This window comes from Marmota flaviventris, chromosome 8 (genome assembly GCF_047511675.1).
Source record: "Marmota flaviventris isolate mMarFla1 chromosome 8, mMarFla1.hap1, whole genome shotgun sequence".
NCBI classification, from domain to species: Eukaryota; Metazoa; Chordata; class Mammalia; order Rodentia; family Sciuridae; genus Marmota; species Marmota flaviventris.
Genome location: NC_092505.1, coordinates 86,346,436 through 86,363,582, shown reverse-complemented (window position 1 = coordinate 86,363,582; position 17,147 = coordinate 86,346,436). Strand labels below are relative to the sequence as shown.

General features: G+C 36.3%; 1 protein-coding gene across 5 annotated transcripts in view; it reads left to right on the top strand.

The window, feature by feature from the left end:
* Positions 1–17,147, top strand: part of Fxr1 (FMR1 autosomal homolog 1) — a 68,203-nt gene that overhangs the window by 12,498 nt on the left and 38,558 nt on the right. For all 5 annotated transcript variants that reach the window (XM_027942102.2, XM_027942105.2, XM_027942101.2 and 2 more), the window contains exons 2-3: positions 11,592–11,644; positions 13,444–13,537. In XM_027942102.2, the coding sequence (XP_027797903.1) occupies positions 11,592–11,644; positions 13,444–13,537 (147 nt within the window). The remainder of the gene's footprint in view (positions 1–11,591; positions 11,645–13,443; positions 13,538–17,147) is intronic.

The window sequence follows — 17,147 nt, the reverse complement described above, 5'->3', positions numbered from 1 at the left end:
AGTTATACATAGAATTTCTTAGGTTATTTTGTAGTGTTTTAATTATTTTTACATTGAAATATTTACTACATCAAGAAATATTTTTGCTAGGTACAGTGTGGTACTTGTGTGTTATCTTAGTGACTCTGGAGGCTGAGGCAGAAGAATTACAAGTTCAAAGCCAGCCTGGGCAACTTTGTAAGACCCTGTCTCAAAAAATAAAAAGATTTGGGGATATATAGCTGGTAGAACACTTGCCTGGCATGCACAAGGCCCTGGATTCAGTTCCCAGTTCTGAAAGAAAGGGAGGGGAGTGGGAGTGTAGCTCAATGATAAAACATTCCTGGTCCCTGGGTTCAGTCCTTAGCACTGCAAAGAACAAAAACTGTTTTTGAGTATTCATATAGATAGATGGGCTGTTGTGCTAGCACCAAGTATTAAATAGTAATTCACCTATGAAAAGTTTCTTTTGGGGGTGGGGTGATGCACGTTTAAGAATTGAATTAGGTACTTCCTTCCTTACCCATCTCTTCCCTAATTTCTAGGATCAGGATGAGAGGATGACATCTGGCATGCAGGGGTGCTGATTTCATTCTGTATTGATAAACCCTGCTGAGAATTGCTCCAGAGAGTTCTGGGGATGCTCTGAGAAGACTATCATAGAGACCTTAAAGAGGGAACATTGTGATTTGCCTTTTGACAAATAAAGCTAGTTAGGAGTCTTATTTACTTTATTGCTTTGAGTCTTGTTTTATCTACCACATATTAAGTAATGGATATGAGACTTAAATCTTAGCAGTGAAACGGCTATATTTTGATGTCATCATTTGGTGAAGTGTTTTTCCCTTGCTCTTATAAGGACTATTTTTATTTTTTGTATTTAACTGTGCAAACAGTCCAGGAACATAAAATATTTACTTTTTTATGAATTATTTCAATTACTTAACATAAAAGAGTTAAGGGAGATAATCTCTCAAGATATTTTAAGGAAAGGGAGTAGTATTAAGTATTCTTGGCATACCTTTGAGTACATGAGAGTACCACAGCTTAAGCAGCTTCAACTGAAGTTGCCTGGGTAATAATGATTACCCAGATCTTGGAGACAGTAAGACTTTTTCAGTCTTGAGTTTTCTCAGACTGAATTATAAAACACCAGAACAATATTTTCTAAGTTCTCTCAACCTTGGCACAGAGGTAGTACCATGCATGAGAGAAATTAACTCATTACACAATAGTGGATGCCTTATTATATTGTGCTGTATTAGAACCCTGGTTATAAAAGATTGCAGCTGGACATGGTGGCACAAGCCTGTAATTGTAGTGACTCAGGAGGTTTGGGCAGAAGGATCACAAGTTCAAGGCCAACCTTAGTAATTTAGACATTGTCTCAGAGTAAAATAAATTAAAAAAAAGGGGAGCTGGGGATCTAGCTCAGTGATAGAGCACCCATGTGTTCAAAATAAATATAAATAATAGATTGCAAAAATAATATAGACTTTTGCTGTATTCAGATTTTTTTTTTAATTGGGGTACTGGGGATTGAACCCAGGGGCACTTAATCACTGAACACACATCCCCAACCCTTTTTATATTTTATTTAGAGACAGGGTCTCATTAAGTTGCTTAGGACTTTGGTAAAATGCTGAGGCTGGGACCATACGTGTAAGGGTATAAAACTGGGAAAAGGATGTTCTGATGGTGGACACATTGATGTGAGGTGTCAGTAAACCAAAGCTAGAGATGTTTAAATTGTTGGAAGTTGAGTTAGAATCCAGGTAATAAATTGTTTCTGCATAAATATTTGGAAAATTAATGATAGATCTGTGCAGCTTCTTTGTACCTAAAATGTCATCAGTTGTAAGAGGCACTGTTGCTAATTTTAATTTTTTTTGGTGGGTATAGCTATTGAACCCAGGGGTGCTTTACCACTGAGCCACATCATAGCCCTTTTTATTTTGAGACAAAGTTTAAGATCCTTCTGTCTCAGCCTCCCAAGTTGCTGGATTACAGGCATGCACCACTGAACCCAGGCCTCTCTTAGTATTACTATGTATACTTTAGAGGTCTCCTTTAAACACTTGCATGCATAAAATGGGAAATGGAAGGAAAATAAAATTGGTCAAGCTGGGCACGGTGGAACACGATTGTAATCCCAGTAGCTCTGGAGGCTGAGGCAGGAGGATTGGGAGTTCAAGGCCAGCCTCAGCAATGCAAAGTGCTGAGCAACAGTGAGAACCCTGTCTCTAAATAAAATACAAAATAGGACTAGAGATGTGGCCAGTGGTCATGTCCCTGGGTTCATTTCCTGGTATATCCCCTCAACCAAAGGGAAAAAATGGTCAAAACATCTTCACATTAAGATGTTTGTTCTCACCATATCTTTCTGAGTGCCATGGAGTGGATTGATGCTGCAAAGCATACTTTAAAAGTGCTCTCTCCTCATTGGGCACAGTGGCGCCTGCCAAAATCCCAGTGACACCGGAAGCTGAGACAGGATCAGCAATTTAGTTTAGACCCCAAGTAACTTATTGATCCTCTCTCAAAAAGGGTTGGGGTATTGCTCAGTGGTTAAGCATCCCCTGGATTTTACTACCTTGTAAACCCCCTCCCCCCAAACAAAACAAAACTCGTGTATCTCCAGGGTTTGTTTTTTTTCCAAGAATTGTCATCTACACTGTAAGGTATCAGAAGGTGTTAACAGACCCACCTTCTTGATAAGAAATGCCAGTCCTTCCTAAAATGATTCTTCATTGGTTTATTGACTGAAGTCAAGGGGTTTTAATCAAGTATTACAGAAAAATTACATGCAAACAAAGTTTGAGCATATCCTGACTGCCATGTGGCTATCAGCTATTCTAAAATTGCCCTCAACTGTAAGAAGCATCCTGATTTCTGAGATTTTAATCATTAGAATTTGAGCTGGGAAGGTAGACTGGGCCAGAGAATGAACCAGTAAGTAAAATGATAATTAATCAGGGGATAGCAAGTGATAATTGTTGTTGACAGTTGTTAAAAAACAGAAACCTGAGGTGGTAAATTTTGTGTTAAACATGCCAGTAACTTCCTTTTTCCTAGGCTATATCTTTTTAATGAGATTTATTCTCAACAGTAATCTTCAACTTATGTGTTGGGGGAGAACGAATAGAAGAAAGGCTCTATATCTATAGCATCTAACAAACTGAGCCCAGTGTCTCTAGTAGAGCAGAATTTAATAAGAGTTTATTTTCAGAAATACAGTGCTTTATCACAAGTTTGCTTCAGGAACTAAACTGTCAACTGCTACTTATTTTTGGTTGTTTGTGATGGGATGTTAATATGAATTGAATCCAAGATCTCGCCCAGGTGAATATGTGCTTTTCTACTGAGCTGCACCCCAGCCATTTATTTATTTGTTTGTTTATATATATTTTTGAAACAGGGTCTTGCTAAAGAGGGGTTGGCCTCAGATTTTGGATCCTCTTGCCTCAGCCTATTGAGTTGTTGGGATTTCAGGCAATACTAAGCAACATTTTTAACACTTTGGAGAAAGAATAAAAAGTGTGAAATTATTTTTGACTGTGGTGTCAAGTCTTAGAGAAAAATGTTTCTTTAATTCCAGTAATCCATGGCAAAAAACAAAAGAGAAAAATTTTGATACAACTATTAAAACTAGTATTACTTGAATTATACCGTAAGAATTCTTTGTCAAGTGTGAAGGAAGCAGTATTGTGAATCTGATAGTTTCTTTGCTTGTTCAGGAGAATAAGTGTGAACTGGAGGCTTAGATCCTTGACATCTCTTTTTTTACTATGAAAAAAATTGTTTTTAAATCATGAAATAAATTCTTTTTAAACCATGAAATTTTTTTTTTAATAGCAAAATAAGCTTTTTATTTATTTTTTTTATTTTTATTTTTTTCCATGAAAATTTTTAATAGTTTTATTTACTCTCTTTTTTGGTAGTAGGTTATTTTATTTATATAGAGACAGGATGGATCTCAGGAAGTTACTTAGAGCCTTGCCAAATTGCAGAGGTTGGCTTTGTACTTGGGATCCTCCTGTCTGAGCCTCCCGAGATGCTGGGAATTTCAGGAATGTGCTACTCCACTCCTCTCGGTTTTACTTTTGTGAGTGGAATTATCAAAAAGTTAATGACTACGCTGAGGAATGGTTCTGACCTCCATTTAGAAAGATGCTAGTGTTTCTCCTAGCTTTTCTTTTGCTGTTTGTAGTTTGTTTTGCAATCTGTGTTTCTGACAATTTTGAAATTTAAGCACACTGGGTGCTAGAGTGCATGGGGGCCTGATTTTGACTCCCAGGTCTGTTTTGGGGAGAAAAAATGAAATATAGCATTTGACACTTTGGACTACAAATCTTGGATTTTTGGTTCTGGACTTCACGCTTCTCATTCTAAGTTTAACTGTGTGGATTCAAGCTCTTGAGTTCTTGATTACAGTTTATGGTCGTTTGCGGAGTATTCAGGTTTTTAAGTTTGTTTTCCTTTTATAAGGAGTTTAGTGTTGTAAATTGTGTAATAGGAATGCATTGGTGGTTTTTATTTTTTTTCCCCTTTTTCTTTTGCAGTGGTGGTTAATATTCAAAGGAATTTTTCTGGGTGCAGATGATGTTTGTAATGGGTTTAGTAGAATGGTCTCCAAAGGATTTATGGATCTCTACTTAAGATTTCTTAAGCCATTACTCAAGGCCTCTGATGTTGTTGTGTTTTTTAAGCAATAATTTTCTTTTAAACTAAAGCCCATGTCTTGGACATAACTGATTTTCCAGTTGGGAACTAGATTTTGACGTTTTGTTCTGGAACTATAAAAGGTACCAATTTTCTCCTGATGAATATTGCTTCCAGAGTAAATCTTTTTTTTTTTTTTCCTTTTTCTGCGAATACCAGGGATTGAACCCAGAGATGAGCAACTGTGCATCCCTTTTTAATATTATATTGAGATTGGATCTCCCTAGGTTGCCCACGCTAGCCTTGAATTTGGAATCCACTTTCCTTAGTCTCCCCAAGCTGGAATCAGAAGTATGTGTCACTACTACCTCCACTGCTGGATTTAAATCTTGTCATCTGGTTCATAATGATGGAAAGAGCTGCAGAAAGATGAGATTTTTGAACTGGTATTTATAAACTGGGGTATGAAATATAGGGGTTGTGTAGATACCTATTGTTATAATTTTCCTTTTCTTGAAAATAAGGGGCTTGGAAGGTTCATAAGTAAAAATTTGTCTATCATAATATAGTGTCATTAGGTAACTTTCAGCCAGGTCCATAATTTATTTTTTTCTGATTTTGGCTACATTTAAAATACCAATCTTTCAAATTTTTTTTTTTTTTAATGGGGGATATTGGCAGTTTATTCCATGGAGTGCTTTTACCACTGAGCTCCATCTCAGTCCTTGTTAGTTTTTGAGACAGTCTTGCTAAGTTGATGAACGTCTCCTAAGTTGCTGAAGCTGATCTCCAGATCCTCCTGCCTTTAGCTTCCCCAGTTGCTGGGATTACAGTTGTGCACCACTGAGCTTGGGCCAGTGCAGTCTTTCAGCACTTTTTTTCCCCTTCCCGGCCTGGACTGGAGATTGAACCCAGGGGCACTCTACCACCAACCTATATTCTTAGCCCTTATTATTTTATTTTATTTTGAAAAAGGTCTCATGAAATTGCTAAAGCTAGCCTTGAATTTATGATACTCTTCTCTCAGTCTTCTGAGTAGCTGGGATTACAGGTGCATGCCACTGTAAGGCTCTCATCTTCCTACTCTCAACCACATCGCCAGCCAGTCCTTTTTAAATTTTGAGACAGGGTCTTGCTAAATTGCTTAGGGCCTCACCAAGTTAGTTGCTGAGGCTGGCTTTGAATTTGCTTGCAATGCTTGTGCCTCAGCCTCCTGAATAGCTGGGATTACAGGTGAGTGTCACAAAACCTGGTAATTATTGTAGTATTAAAGTAAGCATTAGTGCTTGATATGTACCTGCCTTTCGTTTCCAATTTCAGTGCCTTTAAAATAACAAGGTAGATTTTACTTTATTTTTCTCTAGAATACATACACTCCCCTAACAGTACATATGCTCCCTTAACATTTTAGTGGGATTCCATAGAAATTATAGGTTAATTTTAGGTGCATATGGAAACTTACATTATCAAAACTTATATAAGAAGATGGTGCTTTGTTTTTCTAAATTTTCATTTATAATCACAAGTGTTTCAAAGATTTCTGCACATAGGTCCTGTACTTCCCTTAACATGATGATATCCCATTTCAGTTTTTATTGAGGGCCTTAGTAAGATTTAGTTTTATAGTGAGTAAATTTTTAGTGTGAATAGAATACCTTTTTTCTTTTATTTTTTCAGCTTACTGTTTAAAACTTTTTTTTTTTTTTACATCTGTAAGTGTATTGATTTTTGATTAATTTTCTGCCTCACTGTATCATTAAGGAATGTTTTCCTTTAATTTTATTTTAGGGTAGATTGCATTTGAAAAGCTTCACTTAGAGTTCAGTCCACTGCTCAGAGATTCCTGCTACTTTGTCCAACTGCCCTCCTCAGTGTACATTTCAATTCATGGTATTCCTTTGTGTGAAGTCCTGTTTGCTTTTGTTTGTTTGTTCAATCAGACATGGAGATAAAATTTTTAAGATTTTGATCACTCTTCAGATGTGTTATATTGTCTTATTAATTAAGTTATAGTTAAGAGTATCCATTCTAACCAGATATTGGGCTAAATAAAGTAACTAAAGTGAACATTTCATAATGATGCTTTGGAACCTTTCCCGTTTGTATATGTATGGGAAGAAGAAAAAAACTTGAAAAGTTTTGAGAAACACAGTAGTCTTATTATCATGATGTATGATCAGAGTTCCCCATTGGATACCTGAAACTGGTTAGTATTATTATTTTTTTTATATAGATACCTTTTCAAGAAAGTGAATTCAAAATTTATTGCTTATTTCTGGAATTTTCCATTTAAGAGTTTTGGATTATAATTGACAGTTGGGTAAGTAAAATTGTAGAAAGTGAAATTGATGATAAGGAGGGTCTTTCGAGTTCTGGGCCAGATGAAAGGCCTAAAGCCTTTCTGTGCCATGTGCAGACAAATGTGGCTATTGTTAACGGTGCATTTTGACAGTGATTTTTGCTAAAGACCCAACCCTGACTTTTTTGGGTGTATTGTACAGATGACAACCTAGCATTGTTCTGGTGGCTTCGAGAACACCAAAGCACCTTTAAAAATAGTACTTGTGTGTGTGTGGGGGCTGGGGTTTTGGCTTAATGGTGGAGTGCTCCCTTAGCATGCACAAGGCACTGGGTTCTATCCTCAGTACCACATAAATGTAAAATAAAGATATTGTGTCCACCTAAAAACCTAAAAAATAGATAGTGCCTGTATTATGTTAAATGCACTAAGTGTTAGAGATCTGGTCATTAGAAGTACTTAGGTCTGGGACTGTGTGTGTAGCACAGTCATAGAGCAATTGCCTAGATTGTAGGGGACCTTAGGATTCAATCCCCCAGCTCTGTGGGCAGTGGGGACATAGTAAATACCTTATGCCTATGAAATAGGATTTGACAAGTAGAACATAAGGAATTTTTCATTATATTATAAATGTTTTTTTTCCCTTTCAGTACAGGGGATTGAGCCCATGGGTGCTGTATCATTGAGCTACATTCCCAGCCCCTTTTTATTTTTTAAGACCGATCTCCTTGAGTTGCTGAGGCTGGTCTTGAACTTTGAATCCTCCTGCTTCAGCCTCCAAAGTTGTTGCCTACTAGTACAAATGTCTTAAGATACTTAAATACTAGGTATTAGGTCTTTTATTTGGGTGAGGGGACATATTCCAAGCAATTTTAAGTTATAATTAGTACATATTAATTATACTAATTAATGAGTTTCATTATGGTATTTCCACTCTCCCTACGGCTTACCCCTCCTTTGACAATTCCCCTGCTTCCTTCCCTAACCATTACCCCTTCTTTCCCTTGGTCCCCTTTCTCTCCCCCTTCTACTTTTATGTCATTATTTACTCAAAGCATTTTTTTTCTAGATTTCACATGAGAGCAAACTTGCAATACTGCTTTGTGTCTGGCCTATTTCACTTTACATGATGATTTCCACTTTCATCTGTTTTCTTGCAAACGACATTGTTTCATTCATCATTATGGTTGGATAATACTATATTGTATATAAACCAATTCGTCTGTAGCATTTAAACTGATTCCATAACTTGGCTATTGTGAATAGGGCTCTGTAAATATGGTATGTAGGCCTTTTTTGTATGCTGGCTTTGATACCTTTGGAGATATATATACATACATACATACATACATACATACACACACATATACATACATACACACGTAGGAGTGGTATAGTTGGATAATACAGTAGGTCATTTTCGTTTTTCTTTTTTAAAGGAATCTTCATGCTTTTTCATAGTGGATGTGTAGTAATTTATATTCCCATCGACAGTGTATATGTTAAGATCCTCCTGCTCTTGTCTGTGCATCCTTACTAGCATTGCTATTTTTACCAGTATTTAAAAAATTCCTGATAATAGTCATTCTGACTGAACTGAGATGGAATCTCAGCGTAGCTTTATTTTTTTGAGGGTATAGGAGATTTATCCCAGGAGGATTTTACCACTGAGTTACATCTCCAGCCCTTTTTTATTTTTTGAGACAGGATCTCACTAAGCTGCTGAGGCTGGCTGTGAATTTGTGATCTTCCTACCTGATCCTCAGCTTCCCAAGATGCCGGGATTACAGGTGTGCACCATCCTGCCTGGCCTCAGTGTAGTTTTGATTTGCATTTCCCTGATGGCTAAAGATGTTGAGCATTTTTCATTTATTTATTGGTTGTTTACATTTTTATTTTGAGAATGGTCTGTTTACCTTAATCTATTGTTTCTTATTGTGGAAAGAAATTACCAATAAGGATGGATTTCTAAAGGTTTGTTTATAGTTTGTATAAATGTGCGAAATTGACACATTCAGGGGTGTAAAATATTTGTGGGGGAGTGATTAAGCATGGTCTTCCTTCCCTCTGTCCCTCCCTCCCCCCTCCCTCCCCCCTTCCCTCTGTCCCCCCCCCCCCCCGTGTCCCCATACACAAACACACCTACACACCTATACACCTACACACACACACCAGGGTTTGAACCCAGAGGTGCTTAACCACTGAGCCAAGTCCTTAGCCTTTTTCATTTTTTTTTTTGAGAAAGGGGTCTCCCTAACTTGCTGAGGCTGACTTTGAACTTGAAATCTTCCTACCTCATCCTTAGAGATTGTAGGCCTGCCCCACCACGATGGGCTAAGCATGGATTTTTAGATTGATAAAAAAAATTTTTATTATGATTAGCAGAATTTTCTGTTGGTTTGGATGGAATTCTGATTTGTATTCTATTATACAGAAACTAGAAAGTTTCACTGTCCAAACTCAAGTTTCTTTTTGAAGGATTGGAAGTGTTAGTGAGAGTTGAAAATATGACTAGAATCTGATGGTAAGAGATGATTTACTAATTAATATTTATGAACTTGGAAAATTTCAGTTCCTAAAATATTTCTTAAAAATTGAGAATCCCAGTTACATGGGAGGATGAGGCAGGAGAAGTGTACAATTGAGGCTAGCCTGAGCAATTTAGCAAAAAAACTGTCTGAAAATCAGAACTGGAGCCATGATCTCACTGAGTTGCTTAAGGGCCTTGCTGAATTGCTGAGGCTGGCTTTGAACTCATGGCCATCCTGTCTCAGCCTCCCATGTAGCTGGGATTCCAGGCCTGTGCCACCACCTGGTGGTTATTAGCACTCTTGAAACTGGAGGTAATCCTCTGAGTTTTAGGACTCCTGAAGATATTTGCATGGAAATATGCTGTAGCACAAAGCAGATGAGATAAAAGGAATTTGGGACTGTAGAGGAGAAAAGTGACAAATTACAAAGATAATTCAGTTGAGTAGCAAATATGACAGGACAGAACTAGAGGATTACCTACATTTCTGCCCTTGGTCATATTAAGTTATTAAAATAGTGATAATCGCAGCTGTTACTTATGTTCTCTTAGACTTCCTTCAGTTTCAAAGATTTTCTGGGATTGATCTGCTTTTGGGTTTTTAATCATTGACAGATTGTTTCATGTACATATATACATATATACATACATATTTGTATGTGTAAATATATTTGTATATTTTTTTCTTTTTGTACTAGAAAAGACCATTTTTTTTTTTTTTTTAGAGAGAGAAGAGAGAGAATTTTTCAATATTTATTTTTCAGTTTTTGGCAGACACAACATCTTTTTATTTTATCTTATGTGGTGCTGAGGATCGAACCCACCGCCCTGCCCCGCGCATGCCAGGCGAGCACATTACCACTTGAGCCATATCCCCAGCCCCAGACTAATCTTTTTGTGCTTTTTGAACCCAGGGGCACTTTACCACTGAGCCAAATTCCCAGTTTCTTTTCTTTTCTTTCTTTCTTTCTTTCTTCTTCTTCTTTTTTTTTTTTTTTTTAAATCTGATCTTGGTAAGTTGCTTAAGGCCTCACTGAATTGCTGAGGCTGTATTTGTACTTGGGGTCCTCATGCCTCAGCCTCCAGAAATTCTAGGATTACAGACGTGTCATCATGCCTGGCATTGTTTTGTAATTTAATTTGCTCAGAATAGTGTCTGAAATATAATAGATATTTAAATATTAGTTAAATATTTAAATTGTTTTTCATTATTTTTTTCTTTTGGTTCTGGAGATTAAATCCAGGGACTCTTGACCATTGAGCTGTGTCCCCAGTCCTTTTGAGACAGGGTCTCACTAAGTTGCTGGCTGGCCTTGAACTTGAAGTCCTTGCTGTAGCTTCCCTCGTCGCTGTGATTACAGGTGTAAGCTATCATGCTGGGCTTTAACAGTTTTTTTTTTTTTTTTTTTTAAAGGAAAGGGAAAAGAGTAAAAATGGGAGTTCATAACCCACTTGAATCAAAGTGTGAAATATGATATATCAAGAACTATGTAATGTTTTGAACAACCAACAATAAAAATTAAAAAAAAATAAAAAAAAGGAAAGGGAAAAGAGAAGTAGATAGAAAGATACTGTTAAAGCTACTATTCAGAATGCCTTTATACTTTAGATGGCTACAATTTAATATTTGTGACATAATTTAATTGAGTTCTTACTCTGTCACTTGTGCTGGATATTTATTTAATTTATAGTTTTATGAGGTAAGATACCTAATTAACTATTAAACTGTGCTCAAGAATATGCAAGTGTTAGAACTGAGGTAAATTCTGGCACCAGATTACAGACCTTGACGCTTAGACACAGTTCAAAACACTGTACTCTAGTCGCAGCACTAAAATTCTGACTTACTGAGCCAGAACATATAATCCAAGGATGAACATTTATTTTTTGCTGAATTCAAGATAGGTGGTACTATATTAAAAGTGTGGTTCAGAGAATTTAAGTACTTAAACATCATACATTTCACAAAAGGAGATGAAACTGAAACCCATACCTGCCTAAATTCAAAACCCTATGTTCTTTTTAAGTATTTCACATTGTCTTCATATCTAATTGTAGCTTTATAGGATTATGTAATGTTTAACAATAATGATGAGATTTTAATGTTTTGTATCTCTGCAGGGATTTATCAAAGATGTTCATGAAGATTCCCTAACAGTTGTTTTTGAAAATAAGTAAGTTATTTTTTCAACAAAGATTAATTTTATAGAGTGGAAGTACTAATCTGTGTTTGCATGTTCCTACTGCCAGTAAGCCAAATGATTTTGTTTTTAAGTGGAAGTGCATTGGGTGCTTGATCACCTTATGAGTTCAAATAAGCCCAATTTTGGTAACCTTTCACTCCTTTTTCTGCTCCTAGTTTTTTTTTTTTTTTTCTTTTTTTCCCCCCAAGTCCTTTGTCTTTGCAAAACATGATTTGATTTGATTCAGTAAGTTGTTTTTGTAGAAAAATAAAGTGATATTGTAATATGCTTAAATTGTAATCCCAGAATTTTGAAATGATACTGTAAAAGGCTTTCCAAATGACTAATATTAGAGAAAATAAAATATCAGATCACTTTAACTGCTTGGTTTTAATCAATATGAACTAATTCTACAAATATTATAAGGGCTAGGCAGTCTAAAGTGAGCAAGACAGTAAGCTAGGCTTGGTTGAGAAGGCTTATAAAAGAGCACAATTTAATTGACAGTGAAAGAACTGTTCAAATTCCACTTTTAAGCTGCTTCTGTTATTTCCTGAAAAGGTCTTTGCTTGGAGCTGGGGGATTTTGCACAGTGGTAGAGTGCTTGTTACAGGAGGTCCTGGGTTCAATTCCCCAGCACTATGCACACAATATAATAATAATAAAAGATGTTTGTCTGCCAACTGCTTCATATAGAAAGCAGTATTGAGATGATGTCTCTCTCTGAGCATCTACCATTTTGACAATAATGGTGGAAAGGAAGTACACTCCAGTTTTGTATTTGGCAACTGTTGCTTTACCCAGCTTTGGCAGATAAAGGCCTTAGAACATTTTTATATGCTGGTATACGTTCCAGGCATATAACCTGTGAGAATTTAAGAGTAGGGAAAAATGTTTATAGCTTTATCAGTTCATCTTAAAATACAACAGAACCTATCAAGTAGGCAATAGCTATTCGTATTTATTATAAAGAAAGACCAAGTTTTTCCTAGGTCCTAATTATAATGTATATATCCATTGTAGAAAAGATAAATTTTTTTTTTTTAATAATTTTTTAGTTTTCGGCGGACACAACATCTTTATTTGTATGTGGTGCCGAGGATCGAACCCAGGCTGCACGCATGCCAGGCGAGCGCGCTGCCGCTTGAGCCACATCCCCAGCCCAGAAAAGATAAATTGAAAAGGACAATATGAAATGTTTTGTAATTCAACTATTCAAAAAATTGCCTTTAAAAAAGTTTGTTTTTTTGAATGCTGTGGATCAAGCCCAGGGTTGTGTGCATGATAGGCACACACTTTATTCCTGAGCTATATGTCCCACCTAAATTGCTGTTTTTTTTTTTTGTACTTGTGAGCATGTGCATGTAGTTTTTATTTTGTAAATCTACTGTGAAACTTTATAATTTTTGACAAGTCACATAGTTGTGTTTGAAATAAATTAATCCCACCATTTTTTGGTATTATTTCAAACCTTAGTGGTTACTCTAAACTTAGTCTCTTATTTGCAGAATAAAGCCGTAAACCATTCTTAACAATGAGTAATTTGGAAAGTCATACACTATTATCAATGTTGATTATTTATAAATTTCATCAAGTCATGTAAAATCTGTTCTACTTCAATGAAATTATTTAGGAAATTAATAGTATTAATATGTTTTTTTCCTCTTTAGGGAAAATTAAATGAAAAGCTAACCTGAAAATATATGGCGTTAAACATAGACTATATAGCTTCCATATTAGATGCTGTTAGAATATGTATTTTAAAATTCATTCCTTTTCTCATCCTTCAGTTGGCAACCAGAACGCCAGGTTCCATTTAATGAAGTTAGATTACCACCACCACCTGATATAAAAAAAGAAATTAGTGAAGGAGATGAAGTAGAGGTATGTGTATTTAAATTTCTTTTCTTGTGGTGCCAACTTTTTGTTTTTAAAAAAATATTTTCTTAGGAAAATGTTTTTAGCTGATAGAGAACAAATCTAATTCCTTTCTCTTGGAAATGTAGTGATACTTGAGACTTGGAGTTAGAATTGGATTCGTATCTTGGCTCTGGTGTTTTTAGCTGTGTGAGCTTGATCAGGTTTCTTTTATCACTAAAATGAAAATAATTTGAACATTAAGGATTATAGTGCATTTGAATTGATTTTAATACAGTCTGGCATAGAACTATATGGTGTTATTATAGTTTTTGTTTTTCTGCCTTTTTTCTTTTTTTGGTACCAGGGATTGAACCCGGGGTGCTTAACCTCTGAGCCACATCCACAACCCATTTTATTTTATTTTTTTGGGGACAGATTCTTACTAAATTACTTGGAACCTTGCTACGTTAATGGGGCTCTTGCCCCAGACTCCTGACTTGTTGGTATTATAGGCATGCACCACCATGCCTGGCTGTTTTGCTTCTTTTGATTGTTGCTTCAGTATCTTAAAATTTTCATAGTTATCCTTTATTAATTATGATTGTTAATATAGTTTTTATGTAATCTGAAATGTAATTATTTGAACTGCCTTGTGGAGTATTTTCAATGTCTGGAAAAAATTTTGAAAGTTCAGAAAAAGAAAATCACATCTAATAGAAAAAATACTGTCCATGTTTTACATTTTCTTCCCCTCCCAAATAGGTTTCTTTTGTACATTTTTTTTTTGTATTAGGAATTGAACACAGGTACACTTAACTATTGAGCCACATCCTTAGCCATTTTTATTTTGAGACAGGGTTTTGTTAAGTTGCTGAGGCAGACCTTGAATTTATGATTACAGGTGTGGGCTTATATTGTCCCCTTTGCTCCTTTCTTCCTTTTTTTTTTTTTTTTAACATTGTTAGAAATAATGAGGTACTGTAAGAAATCAGTCACATGCTTGAAAGTGGGTGAGCAAGGCAAACTTTTACTTCTTAACAGAAAGGCTTACTACAGAACCTGGCTAGCAAGCTTACCTGGTGGGATGTTCCCTGGTTAATATACCTAACATAGTGATGCCTTTCGCCTTGATTGGAGGACTCAGATATAGTCTATGCAGTTGGCTAATTTTAAAATTGAGGCAGTCAAAGGGAAGGGCTGTAATTAAAATGGCTACATTTGGATCCAGTTAAGGCTGAATACTATATTTTGAAAATGGCCCACCAGACCTGCTATATCTCACAGCACTTAATAGATTTTGAATAGCTTTCTCTCTGATGCTCACTCGTTGGGTTTGTTTGTTTGTTTGTTTTTTGGGTGCTGGCGATTGATCCCAGCAGTACTTAACCATTGAGCAACATTTCATTCCTTTTAAAGTTTTTGAAAATGGGGGTCTTGGCCTTGAACTTGTGATCCTCCCTCCTCAGCTTCCAGCTTTATTGGTTATATGCATGTACTTTGGCACCTGGCTCAGTGTTCAGTGATCTTGATAAGTATGCCATATCTGCTGTAACCTAATAAAGAAAGTTGAAAACAACTATCAAATAAGTGCAAACTCTGGACATGGTGTCCCATGCCTGTAATCTCAGTTACTAGGAAGCCTGAGGCAGAAGGATCACAAATTTGAGGCCAGACTGGGCAACTTAGGGAGACCCTGTCTCAAAATAAAAAAGGCTGGGAATATAGCTCTGTGGTATAATGCTTTGTTTATAATCCTCAGTACTACCCTTCGCTCTCTTGTCCCCCAAGGGACAAAAAAGTGCAATGATGAGTGTAATGGATATTGAAGATTCAGTTTTTTGATTTAATTTGTGATATTCCTCATAGATACTTAAATTTGCTAGGTTTTTTCCCCAAGAAGTTAGCTTGATAGTATTGAAGTCATTCTGAAGTTTCCTCTGTGCTTAGTTGATGTAGAATTGAGAAGGTGAACTGGTAGGGAAAGAATTCTTTTAACTTATGAAATGTTTGTTAGGTGAGCTGGTAGGGTAAGAATTCTTTTAACTAATTAAATGTTTCTGGTAATGAGAGCTAAACCCAGGGCCTTTGTGCATGCTAGTAGGCAAGCACTCTACTAGTGAGCTGCATTCCCCGCCCTATCTCAATTTGTGTGTGTGTGTGTGTGTGTGTGTGTGTGGTGGGTGTGGGGTATACTAGGGATTGAACTAAGGGGTGCTTAAACACTGAGCTACATCCCAAAGCCCTTTGTATTTTTTGAGACAGGGTTTTGCTAAGTTGTAGAGGCTGGCTTTGAACTTCCATCCTCCTATATCACCCACTTGCTAGGATTGTAGTGTGTGCCGCCATGCTTGGCCTATCTCAGTGGCTCTATAAACACAATACTTTCTCAGCTGCATAATTCTAAGCACTGTTTTTTTTTTTTTTTAACCCAGATATTGGGGATTGAACCCAGGGATACTTTACCACTAAGTTATATCCCTAGCCATTTTTCAAATTTTGAGAGAGTCTTGCTAAGGTGTTTTTTTTTTTTTTGGAGGTGGTAGTACTAGGGATTGAACCAAGGGCCTAGTGCATGCTTAGGCAAGCATTCTACCAGCTGAGCTATATCCCCAGCCCAACTCTTGCTAAGTTGCTGAGGCTGGCCTCCAGTTTGTGATCCTCTGGAGTCCCTCCCTGGTTTTTATTTCAGGGTATGCCAGTGAGCCTGGCTCTAAGTACTTTTATCTGCCATTATCATTCTTCTTCTTTTTTTTTTTTTTTTTTTTTTAGTGATAAATTTCCTTTGAGCCTCTCATAAATCTAGTTATTATACCAGGAAACCAAAATTATAGTGATTAAACCCCTGACAACCTAAAACCTAAATTCCTGGCCATTTTAAAATTCAGCCTTGATTTTAATTATTCTAAGTTCAATGTGTGTTTTTTTAGCTTTTGCTAATTCAAAAGTATTTATGTTTTAATTGTGTCAGGGTACTAAGAACTTTGTTTTGTAAGTAGACCTGTAAATGTAGTCTGGATGTATTAATGTTCTTGAGGGAAATGTCACCGTGCTGTGGAGAGACACAAGGAAATAGTGGTGAAGTAACTGCTGCAAATGAAGGAACCTGAGGTAGGTACTTGATGGGCACTAAGGATTATGGCAGTGGTGTAGCAGATTATTATACCCTGTTCATTTGGAGTTTGACTGTAATGAAAAAATTTTCTCTATTGTATCTTTCTGTGAGCATGGAAGAGCCTTGAATTCTTTATTCTTCAAACATTTTTATGAAATTTTTTTCCTGGAATTACAGAATAATAAATGAGAGATCAAGTGAGGAATGTCTTAGTTATTTTGGAAGTTTCTAGAATTAGAAATGTGTGGAGGTAAGTTTTGAGATAGTGTTTTTTATACTTTTTGGTTGTTGTCCAGACACTTATTAGTAGGGAAGGTCTTAAATAATAAAGTCAGTCTTAATGAGGTACTGAGGATATCAGTACCTCTCCCTAGTTCAAATCCATGGAAGCCTGTTCTTGTTCCTATTATCTTATGTGACCTTCCTCCCCAAACTGTGAGCAAAAAACAGAGGTATTGGAGACTGAATGATTTAGAAATGAAGGATCCTAGATTCTTTCTTTTTACTTTGGTTTTTTATTTT